The sequence below is a fragment of the Rhinatrema bivittatum genome, chromosome 2 (genome assembly GCF_901001135.1).
Source record: "Rhinatrema bivittatum chromosome 2, aRhiBiv1.1, whole genome shotgun sequence".
NCBI classification, from domain to species: domain Eukaryota; kingdom Metazoa; phylum Chordata; class Amphibia; order Gymnophiona; family Rhinatrematidae; genus Rhinatrema; species Rhinatrema bivittatum.
This window is the reverse complement of record NC_042616.1, coordinates 579,330,441-579,348,663: the sequence shown is the minus strand read 5'-3', so window position 1 is coordinate 579,348,663 and position 18,223 is coordinate 579,330,441. Positions and strand designations below refer to the sequence as shown.

The 18,223-nt window shown below is 46.3% G+C and overlaps 1 protein-coding gene across 2 annotated transcripts in view; it reads left to right on the top strand.

The window, feature by feature from the left end:
* Positions 1-18,223, top strand: part of LOC115085238 (protein THEMIS3-like) — a 77,093-nt gene that overhangs the window by 45,634 nt on the left and 13,236 nt on the right. For both annotated transcript variants that reach the window (XM_029591016.1, XM_029591015.1), the window contains one exon: positions 11,463-12,505. In XM_029591016.1, the coding sequence (XP_029446876.1) occupies positions 11,463-12,505 (1,043 nt within the window). The remainder of the gene's footprint in view (positions 1-11,462; positions 12,506-18,223) is intronic.

Below are 18,223 nucleotides of genomic sequence, written 5' to 3'. Positions count from 1 at the left end.
CCGCTCCGAAATCGGAGCGGCCTCGGAGGGAACTTCCTTTTGCCCTCCCCTCACCTTCCCCTCCCTTCCCCTACCTAACCCACCCACCCGGCCCTGTCTAAGCCCCCCCCTTACCTTTGTCGGGGGATTTACGCCTCCCTCTGGGAGGCGTAAATCCCCGCGCGCCAGCGGGCCTCTTGCACACCGGGATGCGACCTGGGGGCGGGTACGGAGGGCGCGGCCACGCCCCCGGACCGCCCCGGGCCGTAGCCACGCCCCGTACCCGCCCCCAAAACGCTGCCAACACGCCCCCTAAACGCCGCGACGACCGGGCCTGCCCCCCGACACGCCCCCCTCGGAGAACCCCGGGACTTACGCGAGTCCCGGGGCTCTGCGCGCGCCGGTAGGCCTATGTAAAATAGGCTCACCGGCGCGCAGGGCCCTGCTCGCCTAAATCCGCCCGGTTTTGGGCGGATTTAGGTGAGCAGGGCTCTTAAAATCCGCCCCTATATGAATAAATGTTTCAAAACAGCTCATGAACAGAATAACATATAACAATTAAAAACTCTTACAAATTATTACAAATTCTTCAAACACCAATAAAATATTTCAAAACAGCAGACACATCACACAATACCCAATAATTAAAATGGCAGTCAATCAAGAAAAATGAACTTAAAAAGCCAACTTTACTTACCATCTCCAGAAGTTCTCCTACTCCTTTCCTTTGGAGCCATACCAGAAACAGCAGTAGCTGCTGAAGCTGCCTCAGAGTTCTCTTCCTTAGGAACCACAACCAGTCTCTTCTCTCTCTCTCACACACACACACACACACACACCAGTCACAACCTCAGGACCAGTTTCTGTCTCTCACACACACCAATCATCTCCCCGACCAGTCTTTCTCTCTCTTTCTCTCTCTCTCACACACACACACATACACACACACACACATACACAAACACATACATACCAGTCATCTCCCTGATTGGTCTTTTTTACATATGCACACATCACCTCTGTGACAAGTCTCTCTCAATCACACAATGCTCTCTCGCTCTCTCTTGCTTATACACAGGCTTTCATTCACACATATGCTCTCTCTATTTCACTTATACACAAGCTCTCAATCACACACATGTTCTCTCTATCTCACTTACAAATAGGCTCAATTATACACATACCCCCCTCTCTCTCATAGCCACAGCCAGCCAAAAACATGCTCCATCTCTCTCTCACACACACATTGACACACACAAGCACCCTCCCTGTCTCACATACGCACCACACGCTCACAGAAGCACCCTCCCTGTCTCACATACACACCATACACACACAGAAGCACCCTCCGTTTCACATACCCACCACACACACATACAGAAGCACCCTCCCTGTCTCACATACACACTATACACACCATATTAAAAAATTCTTCAAACACCAATTTGTTTCACATACACACCATACACACACAGAAACACCCTCCGTTTCACATACACACCACACACATACAGAAGCACTCTCTCTGTCTCACATACACACCACACACTCACAGAAGCACCCTCCCTGTCTCACATACACACCATACACACACAGAAGCACCCTCCATTTCACTTACACACCACACACATACAGAAGCACTCTCCCTGTCTCACATACACACAGAAGCAACATCCGTGTCTCACATTCACACCACACACACCACAGAACTCCCTCCCTGTCTCACATACACACCACACACACACATTGGTCCCCAACTCCCAGCTGAACAGCTCATCTTCGGCTCCACCAGCCTGGTCTTGGGTGGCAGTGGCCAGCGGCTCCAATCTTCGGCCCCACCAGCCTGGTCTCCAGCAACAAACAGCAGCGTCAGTCTTTAGGTCTTCGGTCCCGCTGGCCTGGTCTCCGGTGGTGGCCAGCAGTGCCAGTCTTCATTTCTTCAGCCCCACTGGCCTGGTCTCCGGCAGCGGCCAGCAGTGCCGGTCTTCATTTCTGCCTAGCAGACAGACACGAACAACTACATGAACACTACTACTATGGTTGAAAAGTAGTCTCAATAAAATCTAAAGGTATTGTGGGTCAGGTTTAAGGGTTGGGCAAAAACATTTTGCATTTGTCTGCACCAAACTGAAAGTTTGCACAAAATCTCATGCAATTTCTACTACTTTATAAAGAAATGAATAATTTTCTTTCACAGTTTTAAAACAGCAAATGATTTTGCTTAAGGATCTGTGACTATTGATTTGTTGGGGAATTTTTGTGACTTAAAGTTTGGAGGAATAGAGAGATTGTGGGGTAAGCTGGTTATTTCCCTGACTTTGTTTTGTCTTTAGAAGTTAATAACTAGATTATTCCTGTGTCTTTTTTTTTCCACTCACTCCAAGCACACTCTGATTTATAGACTGTTATCCCAATTAAAAGGAAAAGAGAGACAATTTCACAAGAGTTAATTAGGGATTTAGATAAAACAAGGGAATAACCTTGCCTTTATAAATAGATTAACTGCTGTCTCATTGCTGATCATTGACAAACTAATATAAAATACACCAAATACATTTAAGGGACCTTATATTAGATTAAGCAGCCCTACTCCCTTAGCAATCTTAAATAACAACTCAATAATAATAAGATGCAGATAGCAATCCAGCTGCTAGATGTGAGCTATCTAATGATTTGCTACCTATGACGGTAACTTTTAAATAGCCACATGGGCCCACTTGTATGTGCGTGTGCTGGCTCAAGCCAATGGATGCAGCCGTTTTAGAACATGTGCTCATATATGCGTATATCTTATAAAAAAAACTGTACGTGCTTACACGTGCACATAATTTTATATAGACGTGCGCATGTGTGCACAAATGCTGCCTCTACTGCGTTAAGTGGGAGGATTTTAGTAGACATGCGTGTTGAAGCAATTACCAATTTCCCCAGTTCATTCCCAGTTCGCCCAGGTAAAGGATAGGACTTCCTAACCCTCCCCTAGTTAACTATCCTACCTTTTACCCTTTGAGCCCCAGCCCTTAAAACCTCACTAACCTCTTTAGTTTTTTTTTTTTCTTTCAGGACTTGCACGCCATCCATAGCAGAAGTAAAGTTACGTAGTAGGGGACCCCAGCACGTGCTTGTGCACATAAATACTTACGCACAGAGTTCAATGAGAAATCTAGGAATGCCTATGCCCCGCCCAGACCATGCCCACTCCCCACACCTTTTTTTTTTTTGCAAAAAATCTTTGTACACGCGTACTTGCGTACTTTTTAAAATCTGTGCGGCTTGCACCGGTCTGATTTCTGCATCGTTCTCCCAGCTTTGTCGCATATAGGGCTTTTATAATTCGCCTATATATGTGAACACTATGCAAAGAGCCCCTGGCTCTCAGAGAATGAGTTTGACCTCTGTAGGCTTGAGTGACAGACCTGGAGGAGCTGTTGCAGATAGAGGTATACAGAGGAGACCATCAGGGACATAGTAGAGTTGTCCCACTTCCAGTCTGGGAGCCCCTGTGCTGCCTTAAAGATCACCTGGAAGGACAGCATCACGCTAGTGTGGCAGAAAATGATTCTGTAGCTAGGATTTGCCCTCCAAGTAATGATGCAGTATCCTCTCACACTGAGGATATGTCTCCAAGTACATGTGTCCAGGAGGGAAGTGTTTGAACTGCCATTGTAATTGGTGATTCAATCATTAGGAATGTTACATAGCTGGGTGGTTGTTGAACATGAGGACTGCCTGACTGATACAAAGGTGGCAGACCTCATGTGTCACCTAGATAAGTTTTAGACAGTGCTAGGGAGGAGCCAGCTGTCGTGGTACATGTGGGCACCAGTGACATAGGAATCCATGCGAGTATGTGTGTGGAGGGGAGTTCTGGAAGCCAATTTTAGGCTTCGAGGTAGAAAGCTGAAATCCAGAACCTCCATGGTAGCATTCTCAAAATTGTTCCCCATTCCATGCATAGGACTGGAAGCACTAAAGCTCTACCAATCTACACACAGTGGGGGTATTTACTGAAAATAGCACCACGAAAACCCACACTAATTAACCCTTTTGGGTATTAATAGACCATAGGTGTTTATCCTTTTTGTTGTATTCAAAACCTAAATGGTTCAAAGCTTCAAAACATACTTGAAACAACACTTTTCACATTAAGACATAAATCACCAATTGGTTACCAGAGAAAAAATTTTTGAAGAGTGTAAGTGATGATTCATAAAACTTTTAGGGCACCATCCCGGTGTACCTTGTTTAGCTTTTTAATCATGAGCACCACCATCCACCCTAAAGTCCTTTTTATTTTCTCAAAAATAATTTTTTGTTAATGTGAGTTCAGGGCTCATCTGGTATGGGTAAAGGTTGTAGCTGACCACAAGAGGTTTTTGTCTGGCACAGTTGGTACAGGCCGCTACATAAGCGAAGGCGTCTTCTCTCATAGATGGCCACTAGTAGAATTTTTGCAGCTTTGCCAGGGTTGAAGTGCAAAATGCATACAGCATTGGTTGAGGAATCCCCTGCATGTCCAGGCTTCCCCTGAGAAGCGAATAGGAGCAGAGAGGGGTACAACTGTTTTAACCGTCCCTTCTGGTGGTATTTCTTCTTTACCTGAGGTAGTAGAAGCATTCATCTGTGAGTGCAGTAGATTAAAGGCCACAGTCAAGCTATCCAGCGTGTTCTGTTGTTCAGTGATTCGCTGGGCCAGGCCTGGAATAGCCTGCAACACGATGAGCTGAGCCGAATCCATGGAGTTAACAATCTGTTATGATATCGAGGTGTTTGGTGGATTCTTAGGGGCAACAGTGATAGTGGCTCCTACGGGGAGGAGCCCCATAGGGAACTGTAGCACCAGGCTAGACTCAGATGCACAATCACAGATATATCTTTATTATGCAGCTTGTATGGTTCACCAGAGGTGGCAGTAGAGAGTGGATTAGATAGAAACAGTCTGTGATCCTCAGCAGAGGAAACCCGACCCACAATGGTGGTATAAGGCCCCGATGCAGATATCCAGTGAGGCGCTGTAGGACAGACAGACTGGCAGATGTTATTACACAATCCCTTGTAGCTGAGTAGATAGAGTTCCCAATAAGCAGTAGAGAGAGGATAGGTAGCAACAGTCTGTGATCCTCGGCAGAGGAGTCCCGTTCCACAATGGTGGTGTAGGGCCCGATGCAGATAGACAACGAGAAGCTGTAGATGAACAGACTGGGAGAAGTAGTACTCACTCTCTGTAGCTGATAGGTAGTGTTCCAGCAGGTAGAAGAATTGGTAGCAGGCACCAGGATAGACACACAGGCCCTCGAGAAGCAAGTACCTGGATTCAGGATAGACACCTGGAAATAAGCAAAGGGCCCCCGAGGAGCGGGTACCCAAGTTAGTAGAACCCCAGAGGGTGAAGATAGCTTCCAGCAGCAGCTGAAGCAGCAGAGCAGCTTCAGACTGGAACGAATCCAATCCATTGCTAACTCGGCGAGAGTCAGCAAATGGGCAACCTTTTGTAGTCGGAAGCAGTGACGTCACTTGAGGGGGATGCCCCTGAGGTTCGTACCAACACTGCTATAAGATGTGAGGCATGCGTGCGCCCTAGGATGCCTCAGGTCAACATGGCGGGACACCGTGCCAAAGCCGCTCTGGGGACGCCGGAAGGTGCGGCAAGGAGATGCTACGGATGCCATTCTCCCGAGGCAGGTGGAGATGGCTGAAACAGAGGTGAGGCATGTCGGGTGAAGCCGTCTGAGACCGATGGATGCAACACAGGAATTCGTTGCCGGAGGATGTGGTGAAAGCTGTTATTGTTTCTGGATTTAAAAAAGGTTTGGACAAGTTCCTAGAAGAAAAGTCCATAAACCATTATTAGGTGGACTTGAGGAAATGTACTTCTTTTCACTGGGATAAGCAGCATGGAACCTATCAACCTTTTGGGATCCTGCCAAGTACTTGTAACCTGGATTGGCCATTGTTGGAAAAAAGCTACTGGGCTTGATGTTATCTCAGAGGCTTGGTGGAAGGAGGATAACCAATGAGTCACTGATAACAGTATACAAATTATATTGAAATGATAAGCCAGGTCAAATTGGTGAAGGGGTGATGCTTTATGTTAAGGACAGCATACAGTCAAAAAGGATAAACATCCAGAAGGAGACAAAATGCACTGTGAAATCTGTGTGCATAGAAATTCCCTGTGTGATGGGGAAGAGTATAGCTATATTACTATACTACTGTCTGCCTTCCTAGGCTGAAGAGACAGACAGTGAAATACTAACAGAAATTAGGAAAGCTAACAAATTAGGCAACACAATAATAGGGAGAGATTTAAAATACCCCTATATTGACTGAGTAAAGGTCTCATACTAGGAAGGATAGACATCAAAACAGCAGGGAGCTCAGGGGCCATGGCCCCCTCAAAATTCCCACTGGCCACGGAAGAAGAGAAGCCTTATTAGTGCTATCCCCCCAGCAGCTAATGCCACCAGTGCTGCTGCCGCCCCTCACTTACCCTCCATGATCCTGGAGGATTGCGGCCTTGCAGCACCTCGGGCCCTCTTCGCCCTCCTCAGCTGCTGGTCCTCCAATGACGTCACCCGGCACCGAGAGCCACGGAGAAGAAAGAGGCCCAAGGTTCTGCAAGGCCTCAATCCTCTGACTCTTTAGGAGCATGGAGGGTTAGTGAAGGGATTGTGGCAGCAAGGAAATAATGCGCCACCCCACCGGCCACCAATGAGGCTTTTCTTCCAGGGGGAATGAAGGTGAATGAGCAGGAGTGAAGGAGGTGAGGGGATCAGGAGGGGTGGGAGGAAAGGAGGTGGGGATGGGAGTGAGGGTGAGTGAGAGGATTGTGTGAGCAGGACGTAGGTTATGGGGGGGGGGGGTGGCAGTGAAAGAGATGAGAGGAGAATGTGGTGAGGAGGGAGTGAAAGAGTGAGGGGATCGTGGTGGGTGGGAGTGCGGGAGGTGAGTGAAGGAATTGTAGGAGTGGGAGTGAAAGACGTGAGTGAGGGGATTGTAGGGGAAGGGATGAAGGAGATGAATGGGAGTCAGAGAGAAGGATTGAGGGATTGTGGGGAGGTGGGATGAAAGAGGTGAGGGGATTGTGGGGAGGAGGGAGTGAATGAGGATGAATAAGGGGATTAGTGAGAAGGGAGGTGTGGCAGGGGAGATAGCAAGGTTGGGGAGAGAAGGGGGCTGAGGGGAGAGGATAGGGCAGGGGATGTGCACAAACGGGAATGGGTGAGAGAGAAGGAATTGAAGGAGGTGGCAGGGGAAAGAATTGGGATGCTAGAGGGGAGGGGCTGGGGCAGGAAGAAAGAGGAAGGGGACTAGAAGACTACTATTACTACTTACTTCTATAGCGCTATTTGACATACACAACGCTGAACAAAAAAATAAGAGATAGTCCCTGCTCAAAAGAGCTTACAATTTAATCAAGAGGTCAAGCGAAACTTTAGGAATTTTATTTATTAAGAAAATGCTTAAAATCAGCATGACTGAAAGTGAGATAATCAGAACTTAAGATTTAAAAGCAGCCTCAACAAAGTTGGTTTTTAGACCGAATCTGAATAAAGCAAGAGAGGTAGCGTGAACACCGACTCAGGAAGTTTATTCCAAGCATACAGTGCAGCCAGGTGGAAAGCACAGAGTCGGGAATTGGTAACAGAGGGAAAGGGCATAGGTAAGAGTGATTTGCCTGATGAGCAGAGTTCATGAGGAGAACAGGGAAGAGAGAAGAGGGAGTGAGGAGCTGCAACGTGAAGCCTCTTGTAGGTGAGTAAGAGGAGCTTGAACTGTATGGGGAAATGGATAGGGAGGCAATGCAGTGACTAGAGAAGAGGGGTTATATGGGTGTAGCGACTTTGGCAAAAGATAAGTCATACAGCTGAATTTTATATGGATTATGGTGGAGAGAGATGGCTCACTCAGAGACCTGTGAGGAGCAGGTTGCAGTAGTCTAAGCAGGAGGTGACGAGAGTGGTAAGGGATCTAGTAGTGTGTTCAGAAAGGAAGGGGGTGGATTTTAGTGATGTTATAGAGAAAGCAATGACATATTTTAGTAGTGTTTTAGATATGTGTAGAGGAGTAAATTATGTCTTCAAGGTTACAGGCTAAGGGGACTGGGAGGTTGGCAAGTGTTATCCACAGAAATTGAGAAAGAGTGGACAAGGGGATGTGGTTTAGGGGGAAAAATGAATTCTGTCTTGATCAGGTTGAGTTTAAGATGTCAATGGGACATCCACTAAGGAATTTGTTGACAAAGGATGTGGTGAAAGCAGTTAAAATAGCTTAAATAGAGAAGTTCCTAGAGGAAAAGATCATAAACCAATATTAACCATATAGACTTGGGAAACCCACTGCTTAACCCTGGTAATGAGCAAGAAGGATTGGATCTATTCCTTGTGATCCTCCTGGGTAGTTATGACTGGACTGGCCACTGTCAGAGACCGGATGCTGGGCTTGATAGACCCTTAGTCTAACCCAGTATAGCATTTCTTGTGCTCTTAAAAATTTGACATAGCAGAAATGTAAGCAAAAAAATTACACCACCTGCAGGATACTCATATAGCAGTGCAGGACTTTTGCCTGACATTTTACCCAGGATCTGTGCAGTACATATCCTAATTTCTAGCACTGCCACGTAATTTCCACTTTTTCATTGCTAGCATTTTTTATTTTTTTTTGCAGGGGAAGGGGCACAAAAGCCCTTGGAAAGAGCAATGGACAGCTGGCGCCATTTTAAAAAATGGCGCGGGCCATCCATTGCTCCTACTATGTGACAGGGGCCGACCAATGGCCCCTGTCACATGGTAAAGGCAAAGGGCCATTGGCACCATTTTGATTAGTGGCAGCCGACAGCCTGAGAGGGGGAGATTGCTCCTGGGACCCCGCTGGACCACCAGGGACTTTTGGTAAGTCTTGGGGGGGAGGGGTCAGGCAAGTCTTGGGGGGTCAGGAGGGTGGGGGGTTGCAATTAATTAAATTTGAAGGGGGGTGGGTTGGGGTTTTTTTTTTAATGTGCCCTTTCTCCCCCCCCCAAAAAAAAACGATGATAAAACCACACGAAATTTCGTGGGTTTTCCTATCGTTTCGTTGGCGCCCCCCCCCCCCCCCCCCCCCCGAAACACAACGAAATAGGAAATATCGTCTTTTTTTCATATTTCATTGCAAACGAATGCCATCACTACTTGAAAGCAACATGCCCTTTCAATATGGTGCTTCTTCTCTTTATCACAGAAGATTGATGTTACTTTTCAGGGTCAGAGTTAATACAGTGGGTTATGCATGCTTGCATAACCCACTGTATTAATGAAAATGGACTTTTGTGGGCTTAATGGGAGATGTGAACTATAACAGGCTTTCCCAGTCAGTGATGTGCGTAATAAATATTCATTCGATTTGAGATTTATGTAATTCTGTGTATCCCAACTGTAGTCTTAGCACACTTTACAAGGACAGTTTTTCAAAACCTTATAAACAGGTAGATAGCGATTTACCCAGGTACTAACCTTTGAAACCAGACCATTTGGAATTGAAAACTCCTGTTTGCTAGAAATATGACATGTATTGAAGCTTGACGCATTGTCCAGCGCACCCGGGATATTGCATAGACGTCTTATACAATAAAATCAGTAGCGTTATGGACGCTGTTTTTCCGAGCTCCGTGCGTGCTTTTGGTGCCGCTCTGATTAGCGTCTTATTAGAATACAGAATTGCACGTATAAAAAAAACGAGTTGTGCGCGCGTTAAAGGAGTGAGCGCGGGAGACATAAGCACATTTTTTTACCGCGTCAGTACTGTATCGGCCCCTGTTTGAGCTACACAACAGTTGTTTGAGTCCTTCTTCTTTATAGAGTTGTGTGACTTACACCAGCGCAAAGATTCATGCCCTAACCTCGGCTAGCAGGAGCGTGAATAAACTCTAATCCGTCTCCTATGACGATCTGTTTCAGGGACACTAGGACACAGAATAATAAACCTCTGTATGTGGGAAGAGATTAATTTCTATAATCATTAGGTCTCCATGTCAGTCTGTATGATCAGGGGTTAAGTAGGAGATGGACTGAAGTTGATTAGAAGGGATGAAGTGGTAATGGCGTTAATACAGGTTTAGCAACCTTATTTGTTTCTGAGAGCAGGCAGGTCTGAATTAAGCTCTTAGAGCTAGGTTTGCCCAAAATATTTTTTGGCCTAAATGGACAAGTATCAAGACATGTTAGGGAAGCGAATGATATTAATCAAACTGATATTTTTAATGATATGCATGTCAAAGGTATACCCACTCCCAGCATCCACACACAGACTTTGTATCGCTCCCAGCTGTTTACCTTTCTCTTTTTCTGTTTTTCTCTAGTCTACCTACCCTATTTTGATCCTCTTCTCCCTTTCTTTTATTCATACTTACCCTTCCTAGCCTTCTCTTAAAAGAGGACTCACCGAAACAGAATATGACCTTCTGCCTCATCCGAAAGTAACACAGATCCAAGCCTTGGCATCTGACGTGCGAACGAGAGTTGCTAGCAGCTCTTTAAAAGTTTCAGGTGCAACTTGCTTCTGAAGAAAACACAACTGACAGGCAACTGCTTTCATTTTATTCTCTGGCAGACCCCACAACATTTGTACTGCTTGTTGCCAGGCACTGATTTGTATGGATTTCTCCATTTCTTTCTGAACTCTTATTTTGGGAGAAAAATCACCATTCACTTTTCTCCCAGGTGGTGCTCACTCATCCACCCAGTCTTCGGTGACAGGGAAACCCTCACAGCTTTCTTCTTCCTCTCGTTCTCTCTTCCCACCCCCACCCTCAGTGCAGACTCCCAGGCAGGCACCTCTGTCTCTCCTCATTGTTTCTTCTCCCCAGTCAGATTCTGACCGGCGGCAAGCAGCGTCACTCACAGTCCAGAGTCCTCCTGCATTAAGTCTGCAGGCAGATGTAAGCCTGTGAGCCGGCATTTCCCAGACTTTTATCTCATATGACCCCCATTTGTAAACGAAAAATCACGAGACCCCACGTGACAACCCAAAAGAGCAGATGACCGCTCCCTCCACCCCACTTACCCAAAATGGGAAAGTAGTGATGGAAGCGACGGCAGCAGTGGTGGCGGCCATCGGTGTCCCCCCTCACAGGCCCCACGCTAACCACTGCCACCTGTCGCAGGCCAGAGTGGATGTCCATGTGGGGAAGAAACAGCCATTTTCATGGACACCCTTTGGAATCACGACCCACAGTCTGGAAACCTCTGCTATAAGTTAGCGTATCCTCACAGGTTTCGCACTTAACCCTTCAGAATCATTGATTGGAAAAGAAACAAATGCAGGTTAATCCAAACCAACAGGCGTATTAGGTAAACTGGGGGGAAAGCTGGCAGAAACCAGACCAGCCCTACATTGTACAGCTGCACTTCAAGTAAAACCATTCACACAGACCTAGATACAGTATGATATCGATGCTATAACACTTATTTCTTAACCCTTTTTTTGTGTGTGTTTTTTTTTACCAGGTGGTGGTCTTCCAGCTATCACAAAGACTATTCCTTCAGATCTGGATATAAATGTGATTGATTTTATTCATTCAGCGAGGCAAAACCTCCTTGTAGAGCCATCACCAATCAGCACTGTATACAATCTGCCAGAAGAAGCTTTCCCGATGACAATCAAAATTGTAGATTTGATCAGTCAATCGGAAAAGACAAAGCACCTCAAACTTAAAAATGGCCATGTGTTAAAAATTCTCAGAAAGGCGAATGCACAGAACATCCTCGTCTCAAACGTTTCTCCACTGCAGACTCGAAGATACTTCCTCGTCCCGCCCACCTACGGAGGGATGGTTGTTAAGGAGGGTAGACATTTCAGGATTGTGTATGACGTGGGCCTTGCTATGCAGGAGGAAGGTGAAATTCAGTTCATGGCATCCCGAGACTACGTGGCAGAAGCACCCGAGTTATCGTCATTCAGATCTGGAGACTGCTTTAGAGCCATTGCACACAGGACGTTGACTTTTCATGACGGGGGCCAGCTACAGCACAGAAAAGTTCTCCAGTGTGAAAACATCCTCACCAAAAGCACCGTCATGCTTCCACTCAATGCAGAAGGGAATTTTGAAGAATGCTTCCATGACACCAGAAAGTGCACAATTCAGGAGCTTGTGAGCAGGAACCCTTTACCTTGCTGTATCAAAGTGGTCAGCTCAGACTTATCTCTGGCTTCTGATCCCCTTAGTGATATCCAGATTCTGAGAATTGACAGTGTGATGACAGAAGAATGGCTAGTAGCCAGCTTGACAGATCGTCCACTAGACACTTTTGAATTGTATGTAAACCAGGAGAGCATGTTGGTGCGCATACTTCATACAAACGCGATGGGTAGTGATAGCAGGAAGCCCATCATGCAGGCTCGCAGCATTGAAGAAATATCTGAGCAGGAGTACCTGTTAATTCAAGGTCCTGAGACAGGGTCCCATCCACCACCTCCTTTGCCGCCAAAGCCCGCATTATTGGCCTGTGACAGAGAGAAACTGTCTCCTCCCGCACCTCCGCCACCCAAGGTAATACAGTGACCAAGGTGTGAATGGGGAGCTGGTGGAGGGGTGGATTTGTTTAGTCAAATGGAATATAGTAAACAAACATAACTTTGCAGCAGAAGTATTTTTTGGTGCTTGCATCCCTGCACAGGTGATTACCTAGAGCTCTACAGTCATACAACGAAACAGTGAGAGGTGCAAGCTTCTCCGTACTGCTCCATCTGCTTTCTCAGTCCTCTTGTGGACAGATTAATGTGCATTTATATATTTATTTCAATTTCTTACTCGCCTTTTCGAATACAAAATTCACCTCAAGAGGCTACAGTACATTAGAGGTAGCAGCAAACGTGTGAAGATCATTTGCAGCTTTAGAAGAGTGTATAACTATTTAAAGTGTCAGCAATTTAAGACAGTAGCAATAACAATTCAATTTGGCAAATAAAAGGCGCTCGCAATATGCTGGTTCAGTTCTGCAAGAACAGCAAACTGGGAAAACATAAGTGAATTGATTTGAACAAAAACAAGTAGCATGGAGCAGAAGTATTTGCAGCTGCATGTTTCGGCGACAGTATTTAAGGCATTGAAGATGATGCCAGCAGCGTCCTGTGATCTCCCTTTGCATTTCAGGCTTGGCACTAATGACCTGACAGAAGAGCAAAGCTTCTATTTGCTTCCTGAAGTGAGAGTAATCATGTATTTCTGGGAGCTTAACCAGGAGGGAGTTCCAGAGGGCAGGTGGTGCACCCGAGAAGGATCTGGTTCAGATGTCTGTTCTTTTTGTTATTTATGAGGACGGAATTGGCAATGAAGATCCTAGTGAGGATCTTAGTGGTCGGGGTGGGGGTGGGGGAGGGGGACATGTATACAGATAGCCTTCCCCTCAGGTATGTAGGCCCATCTCCCCTTATAGCCTTGGCAAGTGTTTTGAATTGTGCTCGGCACGGTACTTTTGGAGAACTGGTGTGATGTGGTCATGTTTTTTCTATCCTTCTATCCATTATGCAGAGGAGGTTTGAATCATCTGGAGTCTGTGAACTACCTTATTTGTTGGACCCTTGTACAGGGCATTGCAGTATTCCAGTCTAGTGGCATGAACCAGTATGAGTAGGTTTGTCTTCTTGATGAATGGATGAGGCCTTCATAGATTTCATAGGCGAAATTGACAACCTTTTACTGTTGCCAGGATTTGCGGGAGCATGGTGAGCACAGAAACTAGTAGGACTCAGAGGCTTTTGACTTGTATTTTTAACTGGAGTTCGTGGGTTCCAAATTGGATTTTCAGATCCCAGACTTTTCTGTGTTTATTTTGCCTTCTCTTTGGGTTTAAATTGTGTTTATTTTGCACATAAAATCAAATTGTAAGCTAGCACCTCATTCACTGTCAAAAACAAAAAAAAAACAAAAGGTGCAATATTTATTGTGTTTGAAAAAACTTTTCTTCAAACAATATTATTTTGTTCATTAAAAAACATTTAATAACTTGGTATCAGAGTCTACCCCACCAGTCTCCTCCCTTCTGCTCCATTCTTCCCCCACAATCAACCCATCCACACTGCAGGCTCTTCCCCACCCTTACTTGTCATCACTACTCTCTCAAACCCCCCTCCCCCTTTTTCCCTCATTCTCCTAATCTCCTCTCCCTCTCCCCATAAGAACATAAGAAATTGCCATGCTGGGTCAGACCAAGGGTCCATCAAGCCCAACATCCTGTTTCCAACAAAGGCCAATCCAGGCTACAAGTACCTGCCAAGTACCCAAACACTAAGAAGATCCCATGCTACTGATGCAATTAATAGCAGTGGCTATTCCTAAGTAAACTTTATTAATAGCCATTAATGGACTTCTCCAAAGACTTATCCAAACCTTTTTTGAACCCAGCTACACTAACTGCACTAACCACTTCCTCTGGCAACAAATTCCAGAGCTTTATTGTGCGTTGAGTGAAAAAGAATTTTCTCCGATTAGTCTTAAATGTGCTACTTGCTAACTTCATGGAGTGCCCCCTAGTCCTTCTATTATTCGTAAGTGTAAATAACCAAGTTACATATACTTGTTCAAGACCTCTCATGGTCTTAAAGACCTCTATCATATCCCCCCTCAGCCGGCTCTTCTCCAAGCTGAACAGCCCTAACCTCTTCAGCCTTTCCTCAAAGGGGGGCTGTTCCATCCCCTTTATCATTTTGGTTGCCCTTCTCTGTACCTTCTCCATCGCAGCTATATCTTTTTTGAGATGCAGCGACTAGAATTGTACACAGTATTCAAGGTGCGGTCTCACCATGAAACGATACAGAGGCATTATGACAATTTTCTGTTTATTACCATTCCCTTCCTAATAATTCCTAACATTCTGTTTGCTTTTTTTGACTGCTGCAGCACACTGAGCTGACGATTTTTAAAGTATTATCCACTATGATGCCTAGATCTTTTTCCTGGGTGGTAGCTCCTAATATGGAACCTAACATTGTGTAACTACAGCAAGGGTTATTTTTCCCTATATGCAACACCTTGCACTTGTCCACATTGAATTTCATCTGTCATTTGGATGCACAATCTTCTAGTCCGCTTGTGATTTAACTACTCTGAATAATTTTGTGTCATCCACAAATTTGATAACCTCACTTGTCGTAGTCTTTTTCAGATCATTTATATATATAAATATTAGCCGTTGAAGCCGTAACAACGGGCTACATTTACAAAAAAAAATTTTCGGTCCATTTCCTTCCACTACCTCACTTCCTCCCCCCCCCCCCTAATCTCCCTCCCCTCTCGCCTCACTCTTCCTCCTCCTCCCCCCACACTCACTCTCTCCTCCCTCCTCTCACCCTCCCCCCTCTATTCTCCCTCTCCTCCCCTCACCTCACTCTCTCCTCCCTCCCACCCACCTCACTTCCTCTCCTCCCTCTCAACCGTCCCCCCTCTATTCTCCTCTCCTCCCTCCCCCCACCTCCTCTCTCCTCCTCCCTCTCACCTCCCCCGCTCGATTCTCCTCCTCCCCTCCCCTCACTCCTCTCCATCCCTCCCTCTCACCTCCCCCCCTCTATTCTCCCTCTCCTCCCTCCCCTCACTCTCTCCTCCCTCCCCCCTCCCCTCAGCTCACTCTCTCCTCACTCTCTCCTCCCTCCCCCCTCCCCTCAGCTCACTCTCTCCTCCCTCTCCTCCCCTCAGCTCACTCTCTCCTCCCTCCCCTTTCAGCTCATCAACAACCGGCAGACAGGGGGGTGTCCCTCCCTCGCACGCGCGCGTCGCCGCCGCTATTGCTCCTCCCTCCCTCGCGCGCGCCGCCGCTCCTGCTTGTCGCGGCCGCCGCTCCTGCTCATCGCCACCGCCGCTCCTGCTCGTTGCTGCTGCCGCCGCCGCTCCTGCTCCTAAGGAGCAGGCGCCATTTTTTTGGGGGGGGGGCTCGCTCTGCTCTGGCCGACGTGCTCGCATGCGTGGTAGAGCTGCTCTCTACTGCGCATTTGCGGCACGTCGGTCAGGGCTCCCTTATCTTGTAGATTGAAAAGCAGCGGTCCAAGTACAGATCCCTGAGGCACTCCACTGTTTACCCTTTTCTACTGAGAAAATTGACCATTTAATCCTACTCTCTGATTCCTGTCTTTTAACCAGTTTGTAATCCATGAAAGGACAATGCCTTCTATCCCATGACTTTTTAGTTTTCGTAGAAGTCTCTCATGAGGGACTTTGTCAAATGCCTTCTGAAAATCCAAATACACTACATCTACCGGTTCACCTTTATCCACATGTTTATTAACCCCTTCAAAAAAATAAAGCAGATTTGTTAGGCAAGACTTCCCTTGGGTAAATCCATGTTGACTGTGTTCCATTAAACCATGTCTTTCTATATGCTTTACAATTTTGATCTTGAGAATAGTTTCCACTATTTTCCCGGCACTGAAGTCAGGCTCACTGGTCTATAGTTACCTGGATCACCCCTGGAGCAGTTTTTAAATATTGGGGTTACATTGGCCACCCTCCAGTCTTCAGGTACAATGGATGATTTTAATGATAGGTTACAAATTTTAACTAATAGATCAGAAATTTCATTTTTTAGTTCCTTCAGTACCTTAGGATGCATACCATCTGGTCCAGATGATTTGCTACTTTTTAGTTTGTCAATCTGGCCTACTACATCTTCCAGGTTCACAGTGATTTTGTTCAGTTCGTCTGACTCATCGCCCCTGAAAACCATCTCCGGAACTGGAATCTCCCCAACATCCTCATTAGTAAATACGGAAGCAAATAATTCATTTAGTCTTTCTGCGATGCCTTATCTTCCTTAAGAACCCCTTTAACCCCTCGGTCATCTAATGATCCAACAGACTCCCTCACAGGTTTCTTGCTTCGGATATATTTAAAAAAGGTTTTATTATGAGTTTTTGCCTCTATGGCCAACTTCATTTCAAATTCTCTCTTCGCCTGTCTTATCAATGTTTTACACTTAACTTGACAATGCTTATGTTTTATCCTATTTTCTTCAGATGGATCCTTCTTCCAATTTTTGAAGGATGTTTTTTTTGGCTAAAATAGCCTCTTTTACTTCACCTTTTAACCATGACGGTAATCGTTTTGCCTTCTTTCCACCTTTCTTAATGTGTGGAATACTTATTGACTGCGCCTCTAGGATTGTATTTTTAAACAATGTCCAAGCCTGTTGAACACTTTTAACCTTTGCAGCTGCATCTTTCAGTTTTTTTCTACCTATTTTCCTCATTTTATCAAAGTTTCCCTTTTGAAAGTTTAGTGTTAGAGCTGCAGATTTACTTATTGTCCCCCTTCCAGTTATTAGTTTAAATTTGATCATGTTATGATCACTGTTGCCAAGTGGCCCCACCACCATTGCCTCTCTCACCAAATCCTGTGTTCCACTAAGAATTAAATTTAAAATAGCTCCCTCTCTTGTTGGTTCCTGAACCAATTGCTCCATGAAGCAATCATTTATTACATCCAGGAACTTTATGTCTCTAGCAAGTCCTGATATTATATTTACTAGGGGTGTGCATTCGGATTGACCGCATTAGTAAAACGCAACTCATATTTTTTTTTTACTTAAAAAATTGATTCGACATAAACGATCGGATTTCCCACATATCGAACATAGATATGTTCGATATGTGGGAAATCGCGATTGTTGAGCCAAAATAAAAATATAAACCCCCCTCACCCTCCTTAATCCCCCCCCCCCCCGACTTACCACAACTCCCTGGTGATGGAGCGAGGAGTGAGGACGCCATTTCTGCAATCCTTGGCGAGAAGCATGTGACGTCGGCGGCACGTCGAGTGACGCCGGCGTCACGTGATTCCCGGCTCGTTCGCGCCGGACGGCTCGTTCGGCCCAAAAAGAACTTTTGGCCAGCTTGGGGGGCCCCCCCAAGCTGGCCAAAAGTTCTTTTTGGGCCGAACGAGCCGTCCGGCGCGAACGAGCCGGGAATCACGTGGCGCCGCGTCACTCAGACGTGACGTCACGTGATTCCCGGCAAGTTCGCGCCGGACGGCTCGTTCGGCGCGAACAAGCCGGGAATCACATGACGCCGACGTCACGTGATTCCCGGCAAGTTCGCGCCGGACGGCTCGTTCGGCCCAAAAAGAACTTTTGGCCAGCTTGAGGGGGTCAGGAGGCCCCCCCAAGCTGGCCAAAAGTTCTTTTTGGGCCGAACGAGCCGTCCGGCGCGAACTTGCGGGAATCACGTGACGTCGCGTCTGAGTGACGCGGCGCCACGTGATTCCCGGCTCGTTCGCGCCGGA